Source organism: Podarcis filfolensis (assembly GCF_964270895.1).
Source record: "Podarcis filfolensis genome assembly, chromosome: Z".
NCBI lineage: Eukaryota > Metazoa > Chordata > Lepidosauria > Squamata > Lacertidae > Podarcis > Podarcis filfolensis.
In genome coordinates, this window is record NC_139617.1 from 639663 (window position 1) to 667580 (window position 27918).

The 27918-nt window shown below is 46.4% G+C and overlaps 1 protein-coding gene across 3 annotated transcripts in view; it reads left to right on the forward strand.

Annotated features, from left to right (window-relative positions):
* The first annotated feature begins 233 nt into the window (after positions 1 to 233).
* The window catches only part of INTS6L (integrator complex subunit 6 like), a 39492-nt gene continuing 11807 nt past the window's right edge, over positions 234 to 27918 (forward strand). The window contains exons 1-12 of one of the 3 annotated variants that reach the window (XM_083595367.1): positions 331 to 579; positions 783 to 860; positions 7678 to 7827; positions 8776 to 8865; positions 10702 to 10885; positions 13987 to 14115; positions 14646 to 14809; positions 16616 to 16768; positions 22326 to 22458; positions 22643 to 22722; positions 25200 to 25294; positions 26105 to 26215. In XM_083595367.1, the coding sequence (XP_083451493.1) occupies positions 469 to 579; positions 783 to 860; positions 7678 to 7827; positions 8776 to 8865; positions 10702 to 10885; positions 13987 to 14115; positions 14646 to 14809; positions 16616 to 16768; positions 22326 to 22458; positions 22643 to 22680 (1230 nt within the window). In that variant the 5' untranslated portion in view covers positions 331 to 468 and the 3' untranslated portion in view covers positions 22681 to 22722; positions 25200 to 25294; positions 26105 to 26215. Of the gene's footprint in view, positions 580 to 782; positions 861 to 7677; positions 7828 to 8775; positions 8866 to 10701; positions 10886 to 13986; positions 14116 to 14645; positions 14810 to 16615; positions 16769 to 22325; positions 22459 to 22642; positions 22723 to 25199; positions 25295 to 26104; positions 26216 to 27918 lie in introns of all 3 variants that reach the window. The other 2 variants (XM_083595365.1, XM_083595366.1) reach the window with 2 other exon arrangements.

Sequence of the window (27918 nt, forward strand, 5' to 3'; positions counted from 1 at the left end):
AGGGATGATGGGCGTTGTAGTCCCAAAAGAGCTGGAGGGTCGAGTGGGACCATGTTGGCCCTAATGCTGCCGCCTCCTCCGCCTTCGCCCATCAATCATCCCTCCCAGCTCCGCCCCCTGATGCCTGCCCGCAACGCATAAGCCAATCGCATCCCGAGAGAAGTGGCGAGGGTGGAGAGAGGGGAGAGAGGGCCGAGGCGGCCGCAGTCCCCGCCCCTCATGCATATGCAGACGACGGCCTCGTCGGCGGCCAATGGCGCTCCGACGTTCGGGTCACGAGCCGCCCCCGAGCGGCGGCTCGGCCGGGAGGAGCCGAGAGCCTGTCAGTCCGTCCGCGCGGCTCGAGGGAGGCGGTCGTACGTTCAGCGGCGGCAGCAGCAGCAGCAGCAGCAGCGCCCCGGCGCGGGCGAGTGGGCTGCGGCCTCCCTTAGTCGTCTTGCCCCCCGGCCGGGCCTCCCTCGGAGGACCATGCCGATCCTGCTCTTCCTCATCGACACGTCCGCCTCCATGAACCAGCGGGCCTACCTGGGCACCAGCTACCTGGACGTGGCCAAGGGCGCCGTCGAGCTCTTCATGAAGGTGCGCGCGCGCCCTCCCCCCGCCCCGCCGCCTGACGTGGCCGTCCGAGTCCGCGCGCGCGCACACACACCCTCAGAGACCGCGCTCCCGAGCGCGAGCGCCCGCTCACACGTTCGGAAGACGCGTGTCGAGAGTCCCCCCCGCCCCGCTCCCCCTCAGACGCGCCTTTAACGCGCTCCTTTCTCCCGTTTTCTCCCCTTCAGCTGCGCGCCCGAGACCCGGCCAGCCGCGGCGACAGGTACATGCTGGTCACCTTCGACGAGGCGCCCTATTGCATCAAGGTAAGCCGCCCGCCTCCCTCCGCCGGGCGCGCCGCGGGCGAAGATGGCGGACATTTTGCTTTTGTATGGAGGCTGAGGGCGCTGATTAGATGGAGGAGGAGGAGGAGGGAGCGAGGGAGGAGGAAGAAGAGGAAGGCGGAGGAGAAGAAGAAGGCCCCGCCGACACCACGCGGCACCTCCCGCTCCGAGGAAGGCAGCGGGGAGGCGGAGCGCCTGGCGGGCGAGCCGTTTGGGGACTACAACTCCCAGCATCCTTAGCTCGCGGGACCAGTGGTCAGGGAGGGTGGGAGTTGTAGTTTCAAAGGAGCTGGAGGGCCGAGTTTGCCTTTGCCTGGAAGGAGTGGGGGAGTTTGGGGACAGGTGAGTGGGCTTCCCTCCCACAAGCCCCCCCATCTCCCAAGAGCAGGAAACCCAGCCAGATGGGTGGGGTGTAAATAAATTGTTGTTGATATAGCTCAGCTTCTGGAATGCAGATAGGAGGATTCCAATTAGCAATGGCCAAAGGTTAAATCAGACATAGGCAAACTGGGCCCTCCAGCTGTTTCAGGACTACAACTCCCATCATCCCTAGCTCGCAGGACCAGTGGTCAGGGATGATGGGAATCGTAGTCCGAAAACAGCTGGAGGGCCAAGTTTGGCCATGCCTGCCCAAGAGGCCAAAAGGTGGTGGTGGTGGCAAGGAGTTGGGGGGTCCAGGAAGCGGCCTCCTTTTTGTGTGTGGGGGGGCTGTTTGAACTTAAGATAAAATGAATCACCGTTTGCAGGCACATCCAAAGATGAAGGTGCACCCTCCCCCTGCGTGTGAATGCTTGTCTGGCACCACTGTGTGTTTGTGTGTGTGTAAATACGTGTGTTGCATGCATGCTATGCATTTATATCATTCCGGCAGGCCTTTGGTTGAGGCCCAGTCTGACCCCTCTCCTCCTACAAGATCCTATGTATAAGAGGCCTCTCTAACTCCTTTCACCAGCTCATATATATATATATATATATATATATATATATATATATATATATATACATATACACAAACACACACACACACACATATGTAAGCCTGGTGAGTACCTAAGGTTCCCAAACCCTATAATCATAATTTGCCAGTTGCCTTCTGATCTTATTGGATTTTAATCCCATTTTAAGATGTATTTGTATTTTGATGTCAGCCACCCTGAGCCTGGTTATGGCTGGGGAGGGCAGAATATAAATTTATTTTTATTATTCTTATTATTATCTGTAAAGCATCCCCACCTTGCACCCACGTGCCTCCAGGCAGGCATGGCCAAACTTGGCCCTCCAGCTGTTTTGGGACTACAATTCCCATCATCCCTGACCACTGGTCCTGTGAGCTAGGGATGACGGGAGTTGTAGTCCCAAAACAGCTGGAGGGGCCAAGTTGGGCCATGCTGAAATCTGCAGTGAGAGAGAATTGCAGCGGTGTCCTCCTACTGTCCTAGACTACAATTCCCATCATCCCTGACCACTGGTCCTGTTAGCTAGGGATGATGGGCATTGTAATTCCAAAACAGCTGGAGGGGCAAGTTGGGCCATGCCTGAGCTAGGTGCTCCTTTGTCAAAAGAAGTTTAGCAGATGTTCATCCTGATGCAATGCCCCATTTCTTGAGATACCAGCTGAACTAGAGCAGGCATGACCCAGCTTGGCCCTCCAGCTGTTTGGGAAATACAGTCCCCATAATCCCTTACCCACTGGTCCTGTGAGCTAGGGATGGTGGGTGCTGTAGTCCCAAAACAACTGGAAGGCCGAATTTAAATGTTCTGGATTAGATGGTAGAGCAGGCATGTCAACTGTGTCATGGAAATCTGGTTTATTCCAACAAGGAGTTAATAGTAGCTTTAAAGCAGGCTTCCTCAACCTTGGCCCTCCAGATGTTTTTGGCCTACAACTCCCATGATCCCTATGTAGTAGGACCAGTGGTCAGGGATTATGAGAATTGTAGTCTCGGGTTAAAAAAAAGCACCCAATTTTTTTTGGTTTCTGTTGTACTGTACTAGCAATCACTAGAACAGGCATCGGCAAACTCGGCCCTCCAGATGTTTTGGGACTACAACTTCCACCATCCCTGACCACTGGTCCTGCTAGCTAGGGATCATGGGAGTTGTAGGCCAAAAACATCGGGAGGGCTGAGGGTGAGGAAACGTGTACCAGAACAAACTTAGTTGGTCTATACAGGGGTAGCCAGGGATCTAGGTCAGTTGTTGAGCTTTTTTTAGGGAGGTGGCCCTTGGATCATCATTTGATTTGCTCAACCTCAACAGATTGGTGTCTGGAATAGACAACTATGGACAGGTAATGGATTTAATTTAATTTAATTTCCTCACTGCCTTGCCTGAAAAACCTTAGCATCTAATCTTTAGGATGTGAATATTTGCTGGCGCGTTTAAAATAAAGCAAACGGGCCACTTGGGGAACTCACTGCTACTTGCTCCTGCAACTACCAGAGCCTGAGAAAATTGCCTATTTAGTACCTTGTATTGTGCACCGAGATATTTTCTTTTCTTTTTTTTTTATAAAATTTTTATTAGATTTTAAACACATAATAAAAGACAATACAAGACAATACATAAACAAACAAACATATAAACACGTATACTTTCTTAACATTTTTTCCTTGACCTTCTTTCGGCGACTTCCCCATACCTCCCCTTTCTGCATCCCTGTTATCAATCTTTTCAGCATCCCCTAATTTCCATATAAGACTTTCTTTAGATCTTGTTTCTCATATCCAATTGCTAGTCGCTGCAATTCTGTTTTGCATTACCCAAAACATTTTAGCATTCATTAATTTTACAACAGTTCTTAAGATAGATTTTAAACTTCTTCCAATCTTCTTCCACCGTCTCTTTCCCTTGGTCACGGATTCTGCCGGTCATCTCAGCCAGTCCCGTATAGTCTATTACCTTAGTCTGCCATTCTTCCAGTGTGGGTAGTTCTTGTGTCTTCCAATACTTTGCTAATAATACTCTTGCTGCTGTTGTAGCGTACATAAAAAACGTCCTGTCTTTCCTTGACACCAATTGGCCTACCATACCCAGGAGGAAGGCTTCTGGTTTCTTCACGAACGTGCATTTAAGCACCTTTTTCATTTCATTATAAATCATTTCCCAGAAAACCTTGATCCTTGGGCACGTCCACCAAAGGTGGTAGAAAGTACCTTCAGTTTCCTTACATTTCCAACATTTATTATCGGGCATGTGATAAATTTTTGCAAGCTTGACTGGGGTCATGTACCACCTATAGATCATTTTCATGATGTTCTCTCTTAAGGCATTACATGCCGTAAACTTTATACCGGTAGTCCATAACTGTTCCCAGTCAGCAAGCATAATGTCATGGCCAATGTCTTGTGCCCATTTAATCATAGCTGATTTAACCATCTCATCCTGTGTATTCCATTTCAACAGCAAGTTATACATTCTTGACAAATTCTTAGTATTGGGTTCCAAAAGCTCTGTTTCTAATTTTGACCTCTCCACCTGGAAGCCAATTTTCCTGTCCTGTTTGAAAACTTCATTTATCTGATGGTAATGTAGCCAGTCTCTTACTTTAGACTTCAACTTCTCATAACTCTGCAATCTCACTTTCCCCTCCTCATGTTCTATAATTTCCCAATACTTTGGCCATTTGGATTCCATATTAAGTTTTTTCACTTCCTTAGCTTCCATTGGTGACAACCACCTGGGGGTTTTGTTTTCCAGCAAATCTTTGTATCGAGTCCAAACCTTATACAATGCTTTCCTAACAATATGGTTCTTAAAACCTTGATGGATTTTTACCTTGTCATACCATATGTATGCATGCCAGCCAAATCTGTTGTTAAACCCTTCCAAATCCAAAATGTCTATGTTTTCAAGAAGCAGCCAACTTTTCAGCCAGCAAAACGCCGCTGATTCATAGTACAGCTTTAAGTCCGGCAGGGCAAACCCCCCTCTTTCTTTTGCATCAGTTAATATCTTAAACTTTATTCTGGGCTTTTTGCCCTGCCAGACAAATCTAGATATGTCTTTTTGCCACTTCTTGAAACAATCCATTTTGTCTAAAATCTGCAATGTTTGAAACAAAAACAACATTCTAGGCAATGCCAAAATAAGCCCAGTTGGTTGAACAACAACAACAATTTATTATTTATACCCCGCCCATCTGGCTGAGTTTCCCCAGCCACTCAAAATATTAAAGAACAATAGTCCAATATTAAAATACAATAAGCGAAACAGGAGGTTTTTTTCTAATTGCATGAGCCTAAATTGCATGAAAATTCTCCTTGGATCCTGGCTGTTTTCACACACTAACACCCCACCCTGTATAATTCTCTCTGTTATATTTCATCTGAACAACTGGAATAAATTTCAGGAGCGGAGCCCAAAGGTCCTATTGAAAAATGCAACTTTTGAGCCACCTAGCACCCAAATGGCAACTAGGCATTCTGATTTGGCAACTGTAACCATAATAATAATAATAATAATAATAATAATAATAATAATAACAACAACAACAATAATAATAATAATAATAATTTTTATTTCTATCCCACCCTCCCCAGCCATAACCGGGCTCAGGGTGGCTAACATCAAAATACAAATACATTATAACAGGCATAGGCAACCTCGGCTCTCCAGATGTTTTGGGCCTACAACTACCATGATCCCTAGCTAGCAGGACCAGTAGTCAGGGATGATGGGAATTGTACTCTCAAAACATCTGGAGAGCCAAGGTTGCCTATGCCTGCATTAAAACATAAAATTCAGCAATCGACTGAAATACAGCTTAAAATTGGATTAAAATCGAATAAGATCAGAAGGCAACCAGCAAATTATCACTATAGGGGTTGGGAACTGTAGTTACTCACCAGGTTCACCTATTTATATGAGCTGACGAAAGTAGTTTTAAGGAGGTATTTAGAGCCTAGCTTATATATCTGAGTTTCTAAGTGAAAATGTGTGTTTTGTTGGGCGGGGGGTGGATCCTTAAGTTGGAAATGCTTCTGGCTGGTGGTTTTGCTCAAATCTTACCTGTCTTAGGAGCTCCAGGCCATCTTTCATACTCACCTCGAATGTATTGAGCAAAAGAGTAATTCTATATATTTTAAAATATTTTTTATTTTTATTGAGTTTATTTACAACATATGAAGGCAGTCCTGTTTAGGGAAGTTTTGAATGTGTGACATTTTAATGTATTTTTAATCTTTGTTGGAAGCCGCATAGATAGAAATCCAGTGAGATGGGCAGGGTACAAATAAATTATTATTATTATTATTATTATTATTATTATTATTATTAATACAGTGGTACCTCGGGTTAAAGGGATGCGGGTAGCGCTGTTGGTTAAACCACAGAGCCTAGGACTTGCCGATCAGAAGATCGGCAGTTCGAATCCTTGCGACGGGGTGAGCTCCCGTTGCTCGGTCCCAGCTCCTGCCAACCTAGCAGTTCGAAAGCACGTCAAAGTGCAAGTAGATAAATAGGTACCACTCCGGCAGGAAGGTAAACGGTGTTTTTATGCGCTGCTCTGATTCGCCAGAAGTGGCTTAGTCATGCTGGCCACATGACCCGGAAGCTGTCTGCGGACAAACGCCGGCTCCCTCGGCCCATAGAGCGAGATGAGTGCCGCAACCCCAGAGTCGGTCACAACTGGACCTAATGGTCAGGGGTACCTTTTCCTTTACCTTTTACCTCGGGTTAAGTACTTAATTCATTCTGGAGGTCCGTTCTTAACCTGAAACTGTTCTTAACCTGAAGCACCACGTTAGCTAATGGGGCCTCCCACTGCTGCCGCGTTGCCAGAGCACGATTTCTGTTCTCATCCTGAAGCAAAGTTCTTAATCTGAAGCACTATTTCTGGGTTAGCAGAGTGTGTAACCTGAAGCGTATGTAACCCGAGGTACAACTGTATTATTAACATAAACACATAACAAAAAAAAAGCAACAAAAACGAACAAAAAACCTCTCAAAAAAAGAGAATAAAACGAAAGGGAAAAAAAAGAACGAACAAAAGAATACTGATATACACCCACCCACACCCACACCATATTTCCATTCTTCTTTCCTACTGTTTGACTTCCTTCATGCTTTGCACGGTTTTCTTTTTCACTTCTAGTAAATTCTCTTTCATACTTTGTTATAACCCCCTTTTTAACCATTTATAACCTATGTAGCACAAATCATCCTGCGGAGGTTAATTGAAACAAGTCCAAGTACAGTGGTACCTCGGGTTACAGATGATTCAGGTTATAGACTCTACTATAGAATGGACCTCCAGAACGAATTAAGTTCTTAACCCGAGGTACCACTGTATTGATTTGGGGACACTGCTTTTTGCCAAAATATGTAAAATGTATGTAAAATTAGATCTGTGTTGGAGGTGTAACAAAGTGGAGGGGACACTCATACATATGTGGTGGTTTTGCCAAAAAATCAAAAGTTTCTGGGACACGGTGTATGAAGAACTAAAGAAAACGTTTACAAATTTTTTTGCAAAGAAAACAGAAGCCTTTCTCTTAGGGATAATGGACACAGATATAGCCAAAGGAAACAAGAAAATCTTCCTTTATGCTGCAGGGACTGCGAGAACACTCATTTCCAAAAATTGGAAAAAAAGAAATTAACCCCCCCCCCCGCAAAAAAAAGAATAAATAAATTATTTGATTATATTGAACTGGCCAGACTTAACAAAGACAATTGGGGGTGAATCCAAGCAAAAAATGTCAAAGAATGGGGAAAATGTAGAGTAATTATATATGTCTTGGAGACATTTTTTTAAAAGTAGGGTTGTCACAAAGTGTGGAATAATGTTATTTTGCAGGCTGGATGGAAGGAGAACCATGCCACTTTTATGAATGAACTGAAAAATCTGCAAGCGTCAGGACTGACCACCCTTGGACAGGCCCTTCGATCCTCGTTTGATTTGCTCAACCTCAACAGATTGGTGTCTGGAATAGACAACTATGGACAGGTAATGGATTTAATTTAATTTAATTTCCTCACTGCCTTGCCTGAAAAACCTTAGCATCTAATCTTTAGGATGTGAATATTTGCTGGCACGTTTAAAATAAAGCAAACAGGCCACTTGGGGAACTCACTGCTACTTGCTCCTGCAACTACCAGAGCCTGAGAAAATTGCCTATTTAGTACCTTGTATTGTGCACCGAAATACTTTCTGCCAGGGGCCAGAGCAGATCTATGTAGATATATAGATCTCATTTGCATGTTGATGGCTGTGATCCTCTAATGCAGGGGTGGCCAACTCCCAAGGGATCTACTCAGAGTTAAAAACTTGTGGTGATCTAACCACTTTTCTGTTTCAGTGTATCTGAAGAAGTGTGCATGCACACAAAAGCTCATACCAATCACAAACTTAGCTGGTCTCGTTAAGGTGCTGCTGGAAGGATTTTTTTTATTTCATTTTGACTACGGCAGACCAACACGGCTACCCTTTTGGGGGGTTCAGGTGTCAAGATTGTTGAGGTTTTTTTAGGAACAGGAAGGCCCATTTTTTAGGGGTTCAGGGTGAAAGTGTTTAGCTTTTTTTTTTTTGGAAGGAAAGCCCTGTTTTTGGGAAGGAGGAAAGCCCATTTTTGGCGGGGTTCAGGTCAAAGCTGTTGAGCTTTTTTTAAGGAAGGACTTTTTTGGGGGGCTTTTTTAGGGAGGAAATCCCCGTTTTAAAAAATGTTTTTGGGGAGGTTAAAGGCAGAAAAAAGGGTTAAATCACTCACAAAAAGGGCATGGCAGGAGTCAGTTTTAGCGACACTAAGGAAAGGGAGCCAGAGATTGACCACAATCTACCAAAACCTCGCTAGGATCTACCAGTAAATCGCGATCGACCTTGTTGAACCTCCCTGTCTTTAATGGATCCTTTGTGTTTCAAACGTTAACACAGATATATTTTCCCTCCTCTCTGTAGGGAAGGAACCCATTCTTTTTAGAGCCCTCGATTTTAATTACTATCACGGATGGAAACAAGTTGACAAATATGGCAGGTGTGCAGGAGGAGGTAAGCTTTCAACTGGAATATGGCTGCACTGAATGTGTTCTCCTGCCAGGAGTTTAAAAAGCACTCCTGTCTTGATATTCCCTGCAGTGTTAGAGCTGCTTGATAACCATTGCATGTGGAATTATTAGTTATGTTTCTATCCCGTTCTTCCTGTCTTGCTCAGAGGGAGATCAGGCTGGAAGAAGATGCAAACATGGGAAACTGTTTTAAATAATAATAATAATAATAATAATAATAATAATAATAATAATAAAAAATTTTTATTTATATCCCGCCCTCCCTGGCCAAAACCGGGCTCAGGGTGGCTATTATTATTATTTATTTTTAAAAGACATCTGAAGGCAGCCCTGTTTAGGGAAGTTTTTAATATTTAATGCTGTATTGTTTTTAGTACTCAATTGGGAGCCACCTGGAGTGGCTGGGGAAACTCAACCAGAGGGGCAGGGTATAAATAATAATTTATTATTATTACTATGACATCAAATATATAACATTGGTATAATATCAAACAATAATTCAATTACCTCCTCAAAACAAGTCAGGAACAAATTATAATCGTAATTAGATGGCTTTCTGCAGGATTAGGGTTGGGAACAGTAAATGCTCATACAGAGTCAGGCTGCTGGTCCTTCTAGCTCAGGATTCCCTGCACTGACTAGCCGTGGCTGTTCAGGGTTTCAAACAGGGGGCGTGCCCAGCCTTGCCTGAAGATGTTGTCCTTGTTGAGTTGATTAGTTGTGCCCGACTCTTCATGACCCGATGGACGAGAGCACGCCAAGCACTTCATGTCTTCGTTTTTCTTCTAGTAAGCATGAAAAAGCCAGTTCTCTTCCTGGTAGCAATGCCATACTTTTCCAGAATTAAAAATCAGAGTCAAGACACTTTGCTTTCCCACCTGCAATAGGGCAAGTGCTTCTCCTCCTCCAGCGATCCCTTGTAGCCGAGTAAGATTTTCTTCCATAAATATGGATTTTAAGAGTGAGTCTGTAAGTGACTGTGGAGGCCAATTCTGGATTCACACATCCTTCCACAGTGGGAACATTGGTTTCTGGGCGGGAGTTGATCCCAGCGAGGCTTCCTTCCTCTTCGCCCGTTTCTCCCTTGCATCCCGAGTTTGAGTGTCTTCAAAGCCCACGGCACCTTTGGTCAAGGCTGTTCTCCCATTGGAGCACTCACAGGCCAGTGCTTCCCAGTTGCCGATGTTCGTACTACATTTTTTAAAGATTTGCTTTGAGATCTTTCAACCTCTTTTGGAGACCGCAAAACAGACCTCAGCGTAACACTCAAAGCGGAAGTGTGGCACTCAAATCAGAAGCAGAACCAGGGCCGTCTTGAGCACATGCGCCGCCAGGGTGCAAAGATACGCCCAGCGACCCCAAATTTTGTTGTGTTGTTGTTGTTTAGAAGGCGATTGGGGTTGATCCGGCCCCCGGGCCTTAGTTTGCCTATCCATGGACTAGATCAGGGGTAGGTAACCTAAGGCCTGGGGGCTGGATGTGGCCCAATCGCCTTCTCAGTCCGGCCCACGGACGGTCCGGGAATCAGCGTGTTTTGACATGAGTAGAATGTGTCCTTTTATTTAAAATGCATCTCTGGGTTATTTGTGGGGCATAGGAATTCATTCTTTTTTTCCTTCAAAATATAGTCTAGCCCACCACATGGTCTGAGGGACGGTGGACTGGCCAATGGCTGGAAAAGGTTGCTGACCCCTGGATTAGATGTTCCCTGCGGTCCCTTCCAGCTCTGTGATTTGTGATTCTGTGGTTCCTTTTCAGAAGGAATCAAATGAGCTTACTGTTCTAGCGAAGTCTCTAGGTGTCTCGCCTTCCTTTTTAGCTTCATCTTCCTCTGAATTCTCCCCTTCCTGGAAGCGAGTTAACCAAAGAACCGTTTCGCTGGGATCAGAGGCTGTTTGCCCTCGTGCTGCGCTTACCTGGAGCCTCTTCGGTGGAGCCCGAACAGCTAGGAAGTGTCCCGACAGATGAGTCTGCCATTACACAGATGTGTGAAGTCACAGGAGGTAGCCTTTTTGCGCCTTTTTCTTGGTTTGCCAACCTCAACCCATCTACTTTGAAATCATGAAGAGCGTTAGTGCATTGACACGTAACATCTGGCTAAGCTTCTCATTTGTGTCTATATGTGCCTATATGCCTGTGTCAAACCAAAACCACCAGAAGGCCTGTATTACACAAATCCAGTTGAAAAAAACACACACGTAATAGGCCATATTGTAACAAATGCAAAGTTCTTTACTAGAAACTACTTACTTCGTGACATAATACATTAAAAGGTAGCTTTTCAGTTGATCACCAGGTCCAGTATGTACAAAATACAAATCCTGTTTTGTCAGTGCCATAGTACGTTCTGATCTAATTTCTCTATTTTCTATTGTATTTTCCTGTCTGATGTATTCCTTAGACGAGTGAAATACTCTTCTAAGTGTCTAATGAAGATGATAGGGTTGGCAGGCATGCTGGACTTAGTGATCAACTGAAAAGCTACTTTAAGTAGTTTAGGTTTTCTGGTTGTTTTGGTTTTGCGTTTTGTTGTGGCTGTTTATACTAAAAAAAATAATGGGTACACTGATGTAGAAAAAGACAAGTTATTAAACATGCTTACCTTCTTTCAGAGTGAAGGTGACCAGGTGCTTAATGGTGACATGAACTTTGAGTCTGTATCTAAGCAAAAAGGACATTTAGAGAGGCATGGAGCCTCACTTGCTGAGTATGTTAAGAATAATTTGATTCCTAGAGGGTTACGCATCCCAAAGGCACCTACTCAATTCAAAGAGGATAACAGATTTGTGGGAAAATGGGTGTGAACAAATTCTCAACAAATGTTCCAGTGATTTAATGTTGTTAATAATAGAACAATTCGTAGCCAGTTTAGACCAGATTAATAAGGATATAGAGGAGGCGAAAGAATGTTGTGAAGCCAAGCTAAACAAACTTGATTATGGCAAACTCATACAAACGACAGAAGAATACATGAAGAACTTCTCTAATGAACTCACTAATTTGAAAAGGAAGAAATTAAGTAGAGATCATAATGACTATTCAACAGGTGGAGTTTATTTATGGCTTATCCCCACTGGACAGGTTGAAAAAAGTCCAAGAGACCTACTAGTCAACAAACCTTGACCACTCCTGCAGATTATGATACACTGGTACCTTGGGTTAAGAACTTAATTCGTTCTGGAGGTCCGTTCTTAACCTGAAACTGTTCTTAAGCTGAAGCACCACTTTAGCTAATGGGGCGTCCTGCTGCCACTGCGCCGCCAGAGCACAATTTCTGTTCTCATCCTGAAGCAAAGTTCTTAACCCGAGGTACTATTTCTGGGTTAGCGGAGTCTGTAACCTGAAGCGTATGTAACCTGAGGTACCACTATACTTCTAGTTTTTCTAGCTAGAGTGGAACAGATGAAGATAGGGAACCTAGACTCAGATCATTGTCTGCCTGTGCCAGCATCTCCCAGTGCCAGGTTCTTTTGTCTGCCAACCCTATCATTAGACACTTAGAAGATTATTTCATGTCACTCGTCTGAGGAATACATTAGACAGAAAAATACATTTTACATTTATGTGCATATGCCTATGTCTTCAAAAAGGTCCTGAATGGGGTAACTGTGCCCCTGAAGGACCAGGTGCGCAGCCTGGGGGTCATTTTGGACCCATGGAGGCGCAGGTCCATTCTGTGTCCAGGGCAGCTCCATCTGGTACGCAGGATGAGACCCTCCCTGCCTGCAGGCTTTCTTGCCAGAGCGGTGCACGCTCCGGTTATCTCCCACTTGGACTACTGCAATGCGCTCTACGTGGTGACCCGTGAAGGTGACCCGGAAACTACAATTAATCCAGAATGCGACATCTAGACTAGTGACTGGGAGCGGCTGCTGAGACCACATAACACTGGTCTTGAGAGCAGAGTGAAGACCACCTTCTCCTGCGCTGGTCGGCTTCCGGTTGGCTGCAGGAAGCTCCTGCAGCCAATGGGAAACTTCTCGTGCCTCCTCCGCACCGGAAGCAGTGTCGTTAATAGCATTTTTGCATGCGCGCACACTCTCCAGCCCACCACAGCGTCTGTGGGACCATGAACTGACCCCTGAGATAAAGCTTTTATTTCCTGCTAAACCTGGAAGTCACAGGTAGGCATTCAACCTAGCGCCAGGTTCAACTTCCTTGGCGGTGTACCTCATGAGCTAGCAGAATGGCTTGCATGAAAGAAGGCTACAGGAAGTCACTGTGTTTCTCATGGCTGGTTGCGCAACAGATTGCTGTAGCCCCGATCCGTCTTGTTGCCCATCCAGTCTCAAAGTAAACCCATTGGCGTTGCTATTGTGCAGCTATTCTCACCCTTACGCTAGCACAACAGCCCTTGCACTGGCTGTTTGAAAACATGGAATCTGTGCCATAGTTTTGTTCTGAGGCAGGCATCCCTAACCTGCGGCCCTCCAGATGTTTTGGCCTGCAACTCCCGTGATCCCTAGCTAACAGGACCCCAGTGGTCAGGGATGATGGGAATTGTAGTCCAAAACATCTGGCGGGCTAAAGGTTGGGGATGCCTGATCTGAGGTATGATAAGACCGAAAGCCGTGTACGATCGTATTCTGTTCAGTGGTGCTTCTTTACAAAGGGGATGAACAAGATTCAACAGCTTGTGTGCAAAGTTAAATATCCTCTGCTTTAATCAGGCCAGGCATTGGTGTCATAGGGAAGACAATGGCAGGGGGCGCTTGTACCTCCCATACAACAATACTGATGTCTTCTTTTTTCCCATAAGTTGGCATGATGGAAAGTCTGCTTCATGGGTAGGCAAACTAAGGCCCAACCGCCTTCTAAATCTGGCCCGCAGACAGTCTGGGAATCAGTGTGCTTTGACACTAGTAGAATGTGTCCTTTTATTTAAAATGCATCTCTGAGTTATTTGTGGGGCATAGGAATTCGTTCATTTTTTATTTTATTTTTTAAAATATAGTCCAGCCCCCCACAAGGTCTGAGGGACAGTGGACTGGCCCCATGCTGAAAAAGTTTGCTGACTCCTGGTCTGTTTCAATAGTAGCCTTTTGCCATATTCCCAAGTCATGTTACCTTCAGAATCTCCTTATCTCTTCGCTTTCCATTATAGGACGTTCCTATTGTGTTCGGACTCAGAGGATGCTGAACCAGTGTTTAGAATCTCTTGCTCAGAAAGTTCAGAGTGGTGTTGTCATAAACTTTGAGAAGTCGGGACCCGATCCACCCTACATTGGGGAAGGTATGGTAAACGCTTTATGACCATTGTAAACTCTTAAGGTTTGCAAATGTGTAAACGTCTTTGGTAAAAAAAAAAGGACGATATTGCAAAACCAGAGTAGATTCTGTACACAATATTGTATTATAACTTTGCTTCTGACATTTCTGTTGAACAATTATCTTCAGTTCTTTGAATGCTTAAACTGGTTCATTTCTTGCTCCGGAAATGATTCTCCTGCTGCATGTTTTCATTCTTGGATGCAAAACTAATATTTATCTTAAACACAAAACCACCACGCAGACTTTTTAATCTCCCCTCCCCCAAATTATCTTAGGCACAAAACCAGTCAATAGACCTACTTTTCCCCAAACAGTCTTAGATGTGCAACCACTACACAGACTTCTTTGTTTTTCCAACTCAAAATATCAGTTTTACAGCTAATCTGTTCGCACGTGGCTTTGAGAAAACACATCTAAGTAGTGATTGGAAAAGTAATGCTCGAGACCTAATGTGCTGTACTAACTTATTATTGTTCTCCTTTTGGATTTTAGATGGACTTGTTGATGTCACCAGACCTATCAATTCTTTTGGTTCTCAGCCATGGCACAGCTGTCATAAGCTCATCTATGTGAGGCCTAATCCTAAAACGGGCGTTCCTGTTGGGCATTGGCCAATTCCAGAATCCTTTTGGCCCGATCAAAATTCACCAACACTGGTATGTCGCAGGGCTTTCAAGCTTCTTTGCAGATACGATCAACGCAAATGTCTTTTGGTGACCATTGGTAATGTGGTAGAAAGTAGCTGGACAGCTTAGTCGATAGAGCATGAGACTCATAATCTCAGGATCGTGGATTTGAGCCCCACCTTGGGCAAAAAAGGTTCCTGCGTTGCAGGGAGTTGCAGGGAAAGCAAATGATCCTTGCTTTCCCTTCCAGCTCTGATTCTCTGTTTTCAGATCGCATCCAATCTCAAGTAACACTGGGTAGCCCTAATACATGAGTCAGCAAACTAAGGTCCACGGGTTGGATCAGGCCCAATTGCCCATGGACAGTCCTGGAATCGCCGCTTGGATCAGCATGATTGTTCGGGTTGCGCCATTTTTTTGCATTTTTTTTTAGGCACCTTCCCCCACACTGCCTCCTCCCTCCCGGCTTCTCCCCATCCTGCAAAGGAAGGGAGCTGGGCTTTGATTGGTGCCAGCCAATCCGAAGCCTCGTCACCCACGCGCCAAGGTGTGGCCCAGGTTCACCATCTGCCCTCTGGCCTCTCCACCCATGGCCGCGCTGTGGGCATCGTGCCGCATCGCGGGGCTTTGGCTGGAGCTGGGTGCGTCTGTGGGCCCTGTGCCTGGCGCCCTGGAAAGCTGGCCCGGAAAGCAGAGGCGGCGGCGGTGGCTCCCAACCGCAGGCAGAGCGGCGGAGGAGGTAGGAAAGCAGGGGGAGGGGAGGGGCTGGGGGAGAGAGAGAAGCCCCCTTCTGCTGCACGTGCGCAGTCCGGCCTGCCACAAGGTCTGAGGGGCAATGAACCGTTCTCCTAAAAATGTTTGCTGACCCCTACCCTAATATCCCCCCTTGCAACCTCTTAATTCTCCCACTGTGGGGATCATGTAGGCGAGAGGTCAGCAAACTTTTTCAGCAGGGGGCTGGTCCACTGTCCCTCAGACCTTGTGGGGGGCCAGACTATACTTTGAAAAAAATATATGAACAAATTCCTATGCCCTATAAAACACCCAGAGATGCATTTTAAATAAAAGCACGCATTCTACTCATGTAAAAACACACTGATTCCCGGACCATCTGCGGGCCAGATTTAGAAGGCGATTGGGCCGGATCCGGCCCAATCGCCTTCTTAATCCGGCCCCTGGGTGGTCTGGGAATCAGTGTGTTTTGACACAAGTAGAATGTGCCCTTTTATTTAAAATGCATCTCTGGGTTATTTGTGGGGCATAGGAATTCGTTCATCCCCCCCCTTCCCCCCCCAAATCTAGTCCGGCCCCCCACAAGGTCTGAGGGACAGTGGACCGACCCCCTGCTGAAAAAGTTCGCCGACCCCTGTTACAGACCAACCTTCTGGAACATTGTGACTAATGTAGTCTACATTTTGAACACTTGGTGCTGGTTAGCTATTGAGCTAGCCATTCTTTGCGATGTTTTGTGGAGGATTATGAAAAAAGGAATAAATTAACGTTCTTGCCTAGCTGGCCAATGGGCTCTTGGGATGACGCCCTGTAAGCTCGGTAGTGGCACCCGCCCTGTGGAACGCCCTCCCACCAGATGTCAAAGAGAAAAACAACTACCAGACTTTTAGAAGACATCTGAAGGAAGCCCTATTTAGGGAAGCTTTTAATGTTTGACGGACTATTGTATTTTAATGTTCTGTTGGAGACCGCCCAGAGTGGCTGGGGATATGCAGCCAGATGGGTAGGGTATAAATAATGAATGATTATTATTGTTGTTGTTGTTATTTCCCTTTTCCTCCAAATGGTTCTTATTCCCTTTCTTCCTTCCCCCCCACTTCCTAGCCTCCCCGCACAGCCCACCCAGTGGTGAGGTTCTCCTGCACGGATTGCGAGCCCATGGTGATCGACAAGCTTCCCTTTGACAAGTACGAGCTCGAACCATCACCTCTAACTCAGTACATCTTGGAGCGGAAGTCGCCTATTGTGTGCTGGCAGGTATTTGCGATATACCCATTGCAGGGTTCCCAAGCCAGTCCGGGATAAACTTTGCAGGTGAAAGTAGAGAGAATGCCCTGTATTAGTCTCTCTCTCTCCCCCCGCCCCCCCATTAGCAGCCAGGTCGTCGCATGTTGAAGACCCTAGCTTGGAACCTCAGCATTTGCAATCCAGTTTAGCAGAGCTGGAGAAGAACTTTCTCTTCCTGAGGACTGTTCCCAGTTGAAACATTGGTTTTCGACATCTGCCCATGCGCCATCACAGAATTTGCAGAATTGCTAATCCCTTACAGCCCTTTAGTGCCGCTACGTGCCACGCTTTTTAGATAAAAGTTCAGAGAAGTTGCAACTTTTTTTAAAAAAAAAAAAGGTAAAGGACTCGGGACCGTTAAGTCCAGTCGCGGACGACGGGTTGCGGCTCTCATCTCACTTTACTGGCCAAGGGAGCCAGTGTTGTCCGCAGACAGTTTTTCCGGGTCATGTGGCCAGCATGACTAAGCCGCTTCTGGCGAAACCAGAGCAGCACACGGTAACACCGTTTACCTTCCTGCCGGAGCGGTACCTATTTATCTACTTGCACTTTGACGTGCTTTTGAACTGCTAGGTTGGCAGGAGCAGGGACAGAGCAACGGGAGCTCACCCTGTCACGGAGATTCGAAGCGCCGACCTTCCGATTGAAAAGGCCTAGGCTCAGTTGTTTAGACCACAGCGCCACCCGTGTCCCTTTCTGCAACGTTTTGAGAAGCTCATATTTATAATAACAATACAAGAATTATCAAAATGGATCACATTTTATTCAAGCCTAGCCTTATTTTCATTTAAGGAGCCCAAACAAAAGCATTCTTTTTCTCCCAGGCCATTGGCTAACAAAACCATCTACCGTGCCATGTACCTGTGCAGAACAGGCACCTCCGGTTGCGGAAACCTTGGGATCTGATCGGAGTCGATCTCATTGGCAACCGGAGGTACAGTAGCACCTCTGGTTAAGTACTTAATTCGTTGCGGATGTCCGTTCTTAACCTGAAACTGTTCTTAACCTGAAGCACCACTTTAGTTAATGGGGCCTCCCGCTGCTGCCGCGCCGCCGGAGCACAATTTCTGTTCTCATCTTGAAGCAAAGTTCTTAACCTGAAGCACTATTTCTGGGTTAGCAGAGTCTGTAACCTGAAGCATATGTAACCCGAGGTACCACTGTACCACTATATCTTGGTTTGATAAGGGGGAGGGGGAGAAGGAATCTTTGCTTTGCAGAAGCAATGCCTCCCCATAAACCAGGTATGTCCAAAGTGCGTTCCAGGGGCCTCATCTGGAAGTCAGGGAGGGGGATGGGAGGAAGTCAAAGCTCAATTTGCGCCAAGATCTATGTGATGAAGAAATTTCATTTGGTTGTTCTAAAGCAGGCATGTCCAAGGTCCGTTTCGGGGGCCCAATCTGGCACGCTGGTCGGTTTAATCCGGTTTATTTCCTGGGGTAAAGTCCAAAAAAAAAAGCCCCTCAACAACTTCAATCCTAAAAAAAGCTCAACTTTGGGGTAAAATCCTAAAAGAAGCTCAACAGCTTCAAACCCCCCCCCCCCAGTTCAAAAACTTCAGTTCTAATGAAAGCTCAATTTTGGGGTAAATCCTAAAAAAATCTCAACAGCTTCAATCCCAAAAGAATCTCAACAACTTTGGTCGGCCCTCACGCGTTTTCACTTCATCAAATCTGGCCCTCTTTGGAAAAAGTTTGGGCACCCCGATCTCTGGTCTTAAACTGTGAGTGTGGGGAGTTACTGTTTTGGTTTGCTACTATACTATTCATTTTTGTGTCTTTACACCGTAGACTGTGTTTTGATCCTCGGATGAAAGGGGGGTATAGATATTTAATAAATAAAAGACATTGCCTTCTGATACTTTTAATTTAAAAGGGTTTTTTTTAAAAAAAATGGACTCTGCAGCCCTTGAACAATTATTTACCCAATCATTTGCAACTGACTTGAGTGGGAAGTTGATCAGATCCAGAGCATTTTCCTAATTGCTTAAACAATTGTCAATCAAGTGGGCAACACTATCTCTATTATTCTTAGTCCCGTGAACCAATTTTAAGTGGATTATCTGAGTGATCTGTTTGAGTAGCCAAAAAAGCTCCACTTACCCTGTGGAGGAATGGAGATTTCGTTTTAAAAGATAAGTCTGCTGGGTGTTGACAGTGTGAGACCGCCTTTTGAGCAAGGGCTGGTGATGAGTTTTCTTGCATTTGGGTTCTAAGAACATGGTTGGGTTTCCTTTTTCCTCTCCTCCCCCCCCCCCCCAATGTATACTAATCCGTTAGAAATGAAAAATACAAAACAATAACCACACATAGAAAACAAATAATACACCCATGTGACTTTTCTCCTCCAATACCCGTCATCTCTTAACCTTTAAGTCAGGCATCCCCAACCTTTGGCCCTCTAGGTGTTTTGGACTACAATTCCCATCATCCCTGACCACTGGGGTCCTGTTAGCTAGGGATCACGGGAGTTGTAGGCCAAAACATCTGGAGGGCTGCAAGTTGGGGATTCCTTCTTTAAGTTCTTAATTAACATTGCATCTTTAGTATCTCACCCCCAATACTCCCAATATATAACTTTTTTCTAGTTTCACTTTGCAAACTTAATCTATACATATCAACATATTACCCTTAGAGCAGTGTTTTTTCATGTAAATTCAAAACTTTGCCATTCTGTCCTTAATTTCTGGCATGTCTGATACCTTATGCCTGCTGTTAAATTTACTAATTCTATAAATTCATTTAATTTACATCTCCAATCTTCCTTTGTGGGGATATTTCCGTTCCAATTCTTTGCAAGTAATAATCTCGCTGCGGCTGTGGTTGGGCTTCAAACCCACAATGGCCTTCCTAGAAGTGTAGCTCTGCAGAGCTGGTTCTAGCCATGTATGTTTCTTCGGTCTGTGAATTGGTGGTGCTGTTTTATTTCACCCCACATTTGAACCTGGAAAGATCTCCAGAGCCCCATAAGATCTAAAAAAAAAATCCAAATGCAATGAAATTGGGGCTGCTTCTATAGCCTCCAACACCTGGGGTTGTTCTCGAATATAGTGTGTCTTCTCCTCTTCCTCCCAAGCCCACCAGTTCTTAGCAAGAACCTGTGGCTGTTTGGTTTGACCTCCCAAGGGCTGGCAGTGGAGTGGTCTGTTATTATTAATAATTATTAATTTATTATTTATTCCCCAGCCACTCTGGGTGGCTTCCAACAGAACACTAAAAACAGAATAAAACTTCAAACATTCAAAACTTCTCTAAACAGGGCTGCCTTCAGATGTCTTCTAAAAGTCTGATAGTTGTTTATTTCTTTGACATCTGATGGGAGGGTGTTCCACAGGGTGGGCGCCACCACCGAGAAGGCCCTTGGCCTGGATCCCTGTAACCTTGCTTCTTGCAGGGAGGGAACTGCCAGAAGGCCCTTGGGAAAGGAACCCCGGCATCTGGGATGGAGACGCTTCTTCAGGTCTACTGGGCCAAGGCTGTTTAGGGCCTTTGAATTGTGCTTGGAAACGTCCCGGGAGCCAGTGCAGGTCTTTCAAGACTGGTGTTATGTGGTCTCGGCGGTTGCTCCCAGTCCCCAGTCTGGCTGCCACATTCTGGATTAATTGCAGTTTCTGAGTCACCTTCAATGGGAGCCCCACGTAGAGCCCATTGCAGTAGTCCAAGCGGGAGATAACTAGAGCATGCACCACTCTGGTGAGACAGTCTGCAGGCAGGTAGGGTCTCATTCTGCATACCAGATGGAGCTGGTAGACAGCTGTCCTGGACACAGAATTGACCTGCACCTCCATGGAGAGAGGTGAGCCCAAAATGACCCCCAGGCTGCGCAGCTGGTCCTTCAGGGACACAGTTGCCCCATTCAGGACCAGGGAGTCCCCCCCCCCAGCTGCTCACGCACAACAGTACTTCTGTCTTGTCAGGATTCAACCTCAATCTGTTAGCCGCCATCCATCCTCCAACCGCCTCCAGACACTCACACAGGACCTTCACTCCCCTCACTGGTTCTGATTTAAAAGAGAGGTAGAGCTGGGTGTCATCCACATATGGACGAACCCCTAGCCCAAACCCCATGATGATCTCTCCCAGCGGCTTCATGTCAACGTTAAAAAGCCGGGGGGGGGGGTGGAGCCCTGAGGCACCCTGTTGTCTCCCATCCAGAACAATGCACCCTTTCACTCTCCGAGGGCCGAGAGAGGGGAGGCAGGGGCCGCAGTTCTGCTTCAGGCAGTGAAGATCTGATTTTAATAATAGCCCACCATCTGGACAAGTGGGGCCAATACCACTGAAAAGTGCAGTAGTTCCTTAATAGCTGTACCCCAACATCAAGGAATAATACAGTGGACCCCGAAGGTAACGTAACTTTCCAGTTGCGAATGCAGCAAACCCGGAAGTGTAGAAGCGCCCTATCTGTAGGACCCACTGTAAAAGGGCCTATCTAAGCACTTTAAATTTTAGGTGATTAGAAGCTTTGATGCACTCTCTAGTCCAGGGGTGGTGAACCTTCAGCCTTCCAGCCATTCAGCAACATCCGAAGGGTTCCCCTACATATTGTTCTGTGGACTGGAATTGGGTTTGTAGTGAGACTGATGTCAATTAATGTGGAGCCGCCTCAGAGCCATCATAGGCTCGCCTGCTAATTCATAAATGTGTTACAAAAACTATAGGAATATTACTGCTTGAATATATTCAGCAATTCACTTATAACAGGCACGTCCAACTGGTAGATCGTGATCTACCGGTAGATCACTGGATGTCTGTGGTAGATCACTGGCTCCCTCCAAAGAAGCTCAACAACTGGTTCCCCTATAAAAGCTCAACATTTTTGCCCTTCAACCCCGAAAAACGGGGCTTTCCTCCTCCCTAAAAGAAGTTCAACAGCTTTGACCTGAACCCCAAAATAGGGGGTAGATCACCATTACTGCCAGTTTTTAACTCTATGAGTAGATTGCAGTCTCTCAGGAGTTGGCCACATAACATTCATAACATTTTCTTTCTTCCAATCATAATTACAGGGCAGATCACAGCATAGTATAGCAAATACATAAAACCCACCGATCAAATAAAGTGAATTTACAAGAAGTTCAGTCAGCTTTTGTGGGTTTTCCCCCGTCAGCTTGAATCAGAATGTCATGCAGACCAGCTGCTTTTCTCATGATCATATTAACTGGTGGTACCGTCCTGAGGTAACAGCTGTCCATAAAGGAATAAGAGTGATTTTATTATAGATAGTGTAATTATTGGACGCTTGGTTTGACTCTTGGTAGAAAGCTTTGTGCGTTGGTAGCTCTGTTCAGCCAGGAAACTTCCTTTTCTGTGTCTTGCAGGACCGTAAATGGGCAAAACACAAGAAAATGCCCAGGATTCCACCCCTGAGCCTCTGAGAGAAGGGGGAAAACAATTGCGCTGTGACTATTGCAAAAAACACATGCCACGGCACGTCTGTGAAAACGCCAGGATGTTTTGAATTCCTCTGAAGGCCAGCAGCCCCTTGCATGTGCTAAACTTTTGCCTCTTCCTTTGTCGTTCTCCAGGTGTTTGTGAGCACCAGCGGCAAGTACAGTGAACTGGGCCATCCCTTTGGATACCTGAAAGCCAGCACCACTCTGACGTGCGTCAATCTCTTTGTCATGCCGTACAACTACCCTGTCCTTCTCCCTCTGCTAGGTGAGTGTGGTGCAGAGTGTCTTGGCGCAGCTGAGCAGGAAAGGGAGCCTGTCCGCCCGCGGTGTTTACTTGCCAGCCGTTTTCTTAGGTGGGACGGGAGGCCGGAGCGCCTCGAGGGTTGCAGGCGGCTCCATTGGAAGGAGAGGGATTTTTACACCCGCCCTCTCCCTTTTTCTCTCTGCAGCAGAGGAGGAGAGCCGCCTGCTTCGTGGGCATGTTTGACGCTGCTCACCTCCTCGACTCGTAGCTCCTTCCTTAATTGGAGTAAGGTTCAACCTCCGTTCTTTTCCCCTCTTTCAGGACGTTGGTGCCTGCATAGTCTTTTGCAGCAGCGTTGTGTCGCCCGTTTTTCATTGGGCTTTGTGAGCTGGGGGCGCACATTTCCAAAGGGGGCACACGGGGAAGAAGGCATCCCAGAGAGGACTAGAATATGGTTACCAGATGTTCCTGGGACCACAAATATATGCCTCCAAGAAGCAAATGGGATTAGAACCTTTCAAGAAGTGGTCCAGGAAACAAGAACAACTCCGTATGGGGCTGTGTGTTCTTCCAGAGAGGCAAGAAATATGGTTACCAGGTGGCCCCGTTTCCCGGGGAAAGTCGCCGGATTTACAAACCTGTCCCTGGACAACATCCATCCCTGGATTTCATTTCATGTCCCCGGATTTATATTTTAAGCGTTGTAGATTTATTAGTAGGAAATGAACATTGCGTGATTGGTTCAATGGCAGAAGACACATCACACAGGGACTTAAGGTGAGGCAAAATGGCAGGTGCCACAGCAGTGAGCAGCTCCAGAAGCCACTGGAGCCAATTGCACTACCAGGCTACTGAGGCTGCCGCCGCCACTGCCAAGGAGCAAGTGATGCCCGGCGCATCAATTGGGGGAACCACTGACCTGCTCCCTGCGACCCAAATCGAGCCGGGGGTGAGAGCATCCAGCTGACTGCCCAGTGGCGCTCCAGGGCCAGGAAAACCCCAGAGCCAACGCAGGGAGAAGGAGGAGAGGAGGAGGAAGGAGAAAAAAGAGGCAAGCCCCGACCTTGACGCGCCACTGCCGGATATCGTCTGGGGACAGATTTGTAAATCCAGGGACTGTCCCCGGGAAACGGGATCGTCTGGTAACCATAATATAGAAGTGCATGCGCCTTGAGCTATTTCTTGCCTCTCTGGAAGAACACACTTGCACACCCATACGGAGTTGTTCTTGTTTCCCGAACCACTTCTTGAAAGGTTCTAATCCCATTTGCTTCTTGGAGGCATATATTTATGGTGGCTGCATTTTAAAAACACAAGCTCTGCTGAACCTGCTCTTCCGTGCCCCCTTCCCCGCAACTCTTTAATAGAAGGTTTTGGGGAAATGCTCAGGCAGGCTTCATGAATTGCCTGGGGCTTTCCAGAGGCTTTGAATTGCTTTGGTGCAGCTCATGGTGTCCTGAAGCGATCTCCTCTTGTTTCTCTGCCCCCAAAAAAGCACAACTGTGAGGTTCCTCCTGACTGCAACCCGTTAAAAAATTCTTTCCCCGACATTCATGTAGAAAGAATTGTACATCAGAGGACTCTATTTTTGTCTGCATCAGCCTTCCTTGTTCAATAGGTGCTATTTGTTGGATGTGTGGCCACTCTTCTGAGTGGTACCCCTTCTGTCAAATAACTCTTGGATTCTTCCAGGAATTAAGCTACAAGGAATTTTGCCAGTCTCAATAATGGCACATGTAGGGTACCTCGTTTTGGGTCAAGCTTCTGCTGGGAATAGTTTCTCAGATACTTAGTATCATAACTTACCATACTTTTGTGTGGAAAAGACTAGGTTATTTTTTACTCTAAAACAGGCTTCTCCAAAAATCCATTCCGGGGGCCTAATCTGGCCCCCCGGTCAGTTTAATCTGGCCTGGCCCCCCGGTCAGTTTAATCTGGCCCCTGTGGCAGTTTATTTCCTGGGGTAAAATACTAAAAAAAACCTTAACTTCAACCCTAAAAGAAGCTCAACAACTTTGGTTGGCCCTCATGCATGTTCACATCATCAAATCTGGCCCTCTTTGAAAAAAGTTTGGGCACCCCAATCTAAGGCCTTTAAATTGTGAGTGTGGGGAGGGGGGTTATTGATTTTGGGGTAAAACCCTAAAGAAAGCTCAACAACTTCAAAAGGTTGACAACTTCACTTCATAAAATCTGGCCCTCTTTGAAAAAAGTTTGGAAACCACTGCCTAAAAAAATGTTAAAAAACCGGGGGTCATCATCTCCCCCCATTTCCATAAATTTGTGCCCCCCAAATAGGGGTCATATGATACATGGAAAAATATGGTAAATACACACTTAAAACATTTCACTTTCAACAGTACCTCAGAATTAATAGTTCAAAGTGTGGGCTCTCCCCTTTGCATGGGATTGTAAGGGGAATATACGGAATGTGTTGGCATCTAAAACGAGGAGAATCTTAAGTTGTTTAGGACTTCAGAGGTCTTCAAACTGAGCACTGCTGGTTCCCTTCATTCAAAGCTGTGATTGTTACTCTGCTAAGATACAGCTTAATTTTTGGCTCTGTGGATCCCTTCCACTGCCTGTGTCAAAACTGGATATATAAGGAGGAGAGAGGCTAAAGAGAGAGAAAAGCCCATGGAAGCATAAAAACTCTCCAGATTGTTGTTCTCAAGGGACGTTCCCACGGAGCATGACTGCTCGGATACTATGACTGGAACATGGGGCATGCGGGTGACTGGTCTTGTTTCTCCTCCATGCAGATGACTTTTTTAAGGTTCACAAGCTGAAGCCCAATCCAAAGTGGCGGCAATCTTTGGACAACTACTTAAAAACCATGCCTCCCTACTACTTGCTGGTACGTACCTCTTGCGAACTCAGTGGCCCTAAATAAATGAATTGGTGGCTGGCTGTCCTTGGCAGAGCGGTTTTTACGTGTCTTCTGCTGGAAACCAAACAGCCCACAGGCCAGGGTTCAAAAAAACAAAAATGCTTTGCAGCTTAGCACGACTTACTGGCCCCTCGTCCTTGGATTGCTATCCAGCGCAAGTCCAGCATTTATTCTTTCGGCTCTCCCTCCTCCCCTTGGGAATACTTCTTTGCTGCGACCGGCAGTGTGGAAAAGCTCCTAGTGAAGCCCTCCTCTGTCCCCGGATAGATCTCATTTAACAAAGGGCTGGGCTGGGGAGGAAGCTGGGGGGCGCGGTGGAAGCGGCAGAAACCTCCCTCATCGCTTGGGCAAGACACCGCTGTGTGGACTTGCCATATCCCAGCAATCAGGGACTCTTGCCTCTGTGTGGAATCAGCTGGTGGCGCTGCACTGCAAAGCACCACGCTCGCAGTGTAGCCCGATGCCCGCCGGCGAGCCAGCTGAAACCCACCTCGCTTCCCAAAGCGTCAATGCCAAGCTTCCTCAACCTCGGCCCTCCAGATGTTTTTTTGTCGTACAACTCCCATGATCCCTAGCTAGCAGGACCAGTGGTCAGGGATGATGGGAATTGTAGTCTCAAAGCATCTGGAGGGCCGAGGTCACCTATGCCTGCCTTAGCTTGACGTAACACTGATCTGCGAAGAACTTTAAAAAAACAACGGAAAAACTTTTTTTAAAAAAGAGAAAAGAATATTTTTGACCCTCTTCTTACTCTTTTTTGTTTTGTTTTCCTTATAGCCGTTAAAGAAAGCCCTAAGGATGATGGGAGCTCCAAATCTGATATCAGATAATTTAGATTGTGGACTTAGTTACAGTGTTATCTCTTACCTTAAAAAACTCAGCCAACAGGTAGTATCGACAAAACCTTTGCAATCAGAAGTACATTGATGATGATGACTATGATGATGATTTGTTTTATTTTTAGTGTGTTTTGCTCTGGTTGTATAAATGCATTGCTTAAGGAATGTCCCCCCCCCCCCCCCGGTTTTTTGAGATGGGTAAAGACTGGCCCGCGTTTCCGTTTTCATGTAAGTCAGGCCTCCTCAACCTTGGCCCTCCAGATATTTTTGACCTCCCAACTCCCACAATCCTGAGCTAGCAGGACCAGTGATCAGGAATGATAAGAATTGTAGTCTCAAAACAGCAGGAGGGCCGAGGTTGAGGAAGGCTGATGTAAGTGGTGGGGGGGGGCTGCTGGAAGAAGTTACTGAAGAAGAGGAAGACAACAATTCAGCTTACTTGTCGCATGCTCTTAGTTGTTTGCTGCTAATGAGCATTGCAGTCAACATTGCGGATGATTTGAAAGAGTGGCAGCTGTCCAATCTTAAGTGGCTAGTGGCCAAAGGCCTCCTGTCTTCCTGAACCCAGTTTTCATAAGGGCTACCTAAATCTGTAACATCAAAGAAGTGCTATTCCAGGTGTCGGCAAACTTTTTCAACAGGGGGCCGGTTCCCTGTCCCTCAGAACTTGTGAGGGCCTGGACTAGATTTTTTTTCGGGGGGGGGGGGATGAATGAATTCCTATGCCCCACAAGTAACCCAGAGGTGGATTTAAAACAAAAGGGCATGTTCTACTCATGTCAAAACACACTGATTCCCGGACTGTCTGCGGGCCGGATTGAGAAGGCGATTGGGCTGGATCCAGCCCCCGGGCCTTAGTTTGCCTACCCATAGGCTTCCTCAACCTCAGTCCTCCAGCTGTTTGGGGCCTACAACTCCCATGATCCCTAGCTAGCAGGACCAGTGGTCAGGTGCGATGGGAATTGTAGTCTCAAAACATCTGGAGGGCTGAGGTTGAAGAAGCCTGTGCTATTCTTTCCCTTGCTCAAATTTGCCCTTTCCCTGTGGTATTTAAGAAACGCGACCAGTGCTTCTTCCTGTTCTGGTTTTGCCTAACATTAAATAGAGTAACCAGTTGTTACCAAATTTTTCCGTTTATAAGATGAGGTTTTTTTGACCCAAAAATGGGGTTCAAAATTTAGGGTCGTCTTATACACGAGTAGTGCTGAGCAGGCGAATGGTTTTTTGGCGCGAGCTTGTAAGCGGCGATTGGCTGCTTGGTCATTTGTGGGGGGCGGATACTGAAAATGGCTCACCCGCCAGAACGCAGCGCACAACCACATGCGTCGCTCGCGATTTTCGGCATCCACTCTCTCCCCCAACAATGAAGAGGCAAATCACCGCTGAAAATCTCAGGCTTCTGCTTCGTTCCGGTGGGTGGGCGATTTTGGCATTTGCTGCTTGATTGTTGGGGGAGGGGATGCTGGAAACTGCTCACCTGCCGGAATGTGGCACACAGCCACTTGCGTCGCAGCTACCCGGTTGCCGCTGTTAGCCCTCCCAATCCTGTTGCTGTAGCCAATAAACAGCTGCCCTTGTCACCGCAAGCAGGAGCATGATTGGCAGCAAGCCGGACAGCTGATAGGTGGTTTCTGTGACGTGAGCGGTTGTGCACTGCCTTCTGGTAGGTGAGTGATTTTCGGCATTCCCCCCACATAGTCCTTGCCCCAAAGCTCAATCCCCCCTATTTTCTAAATTTTGAGGCCCCCAAAA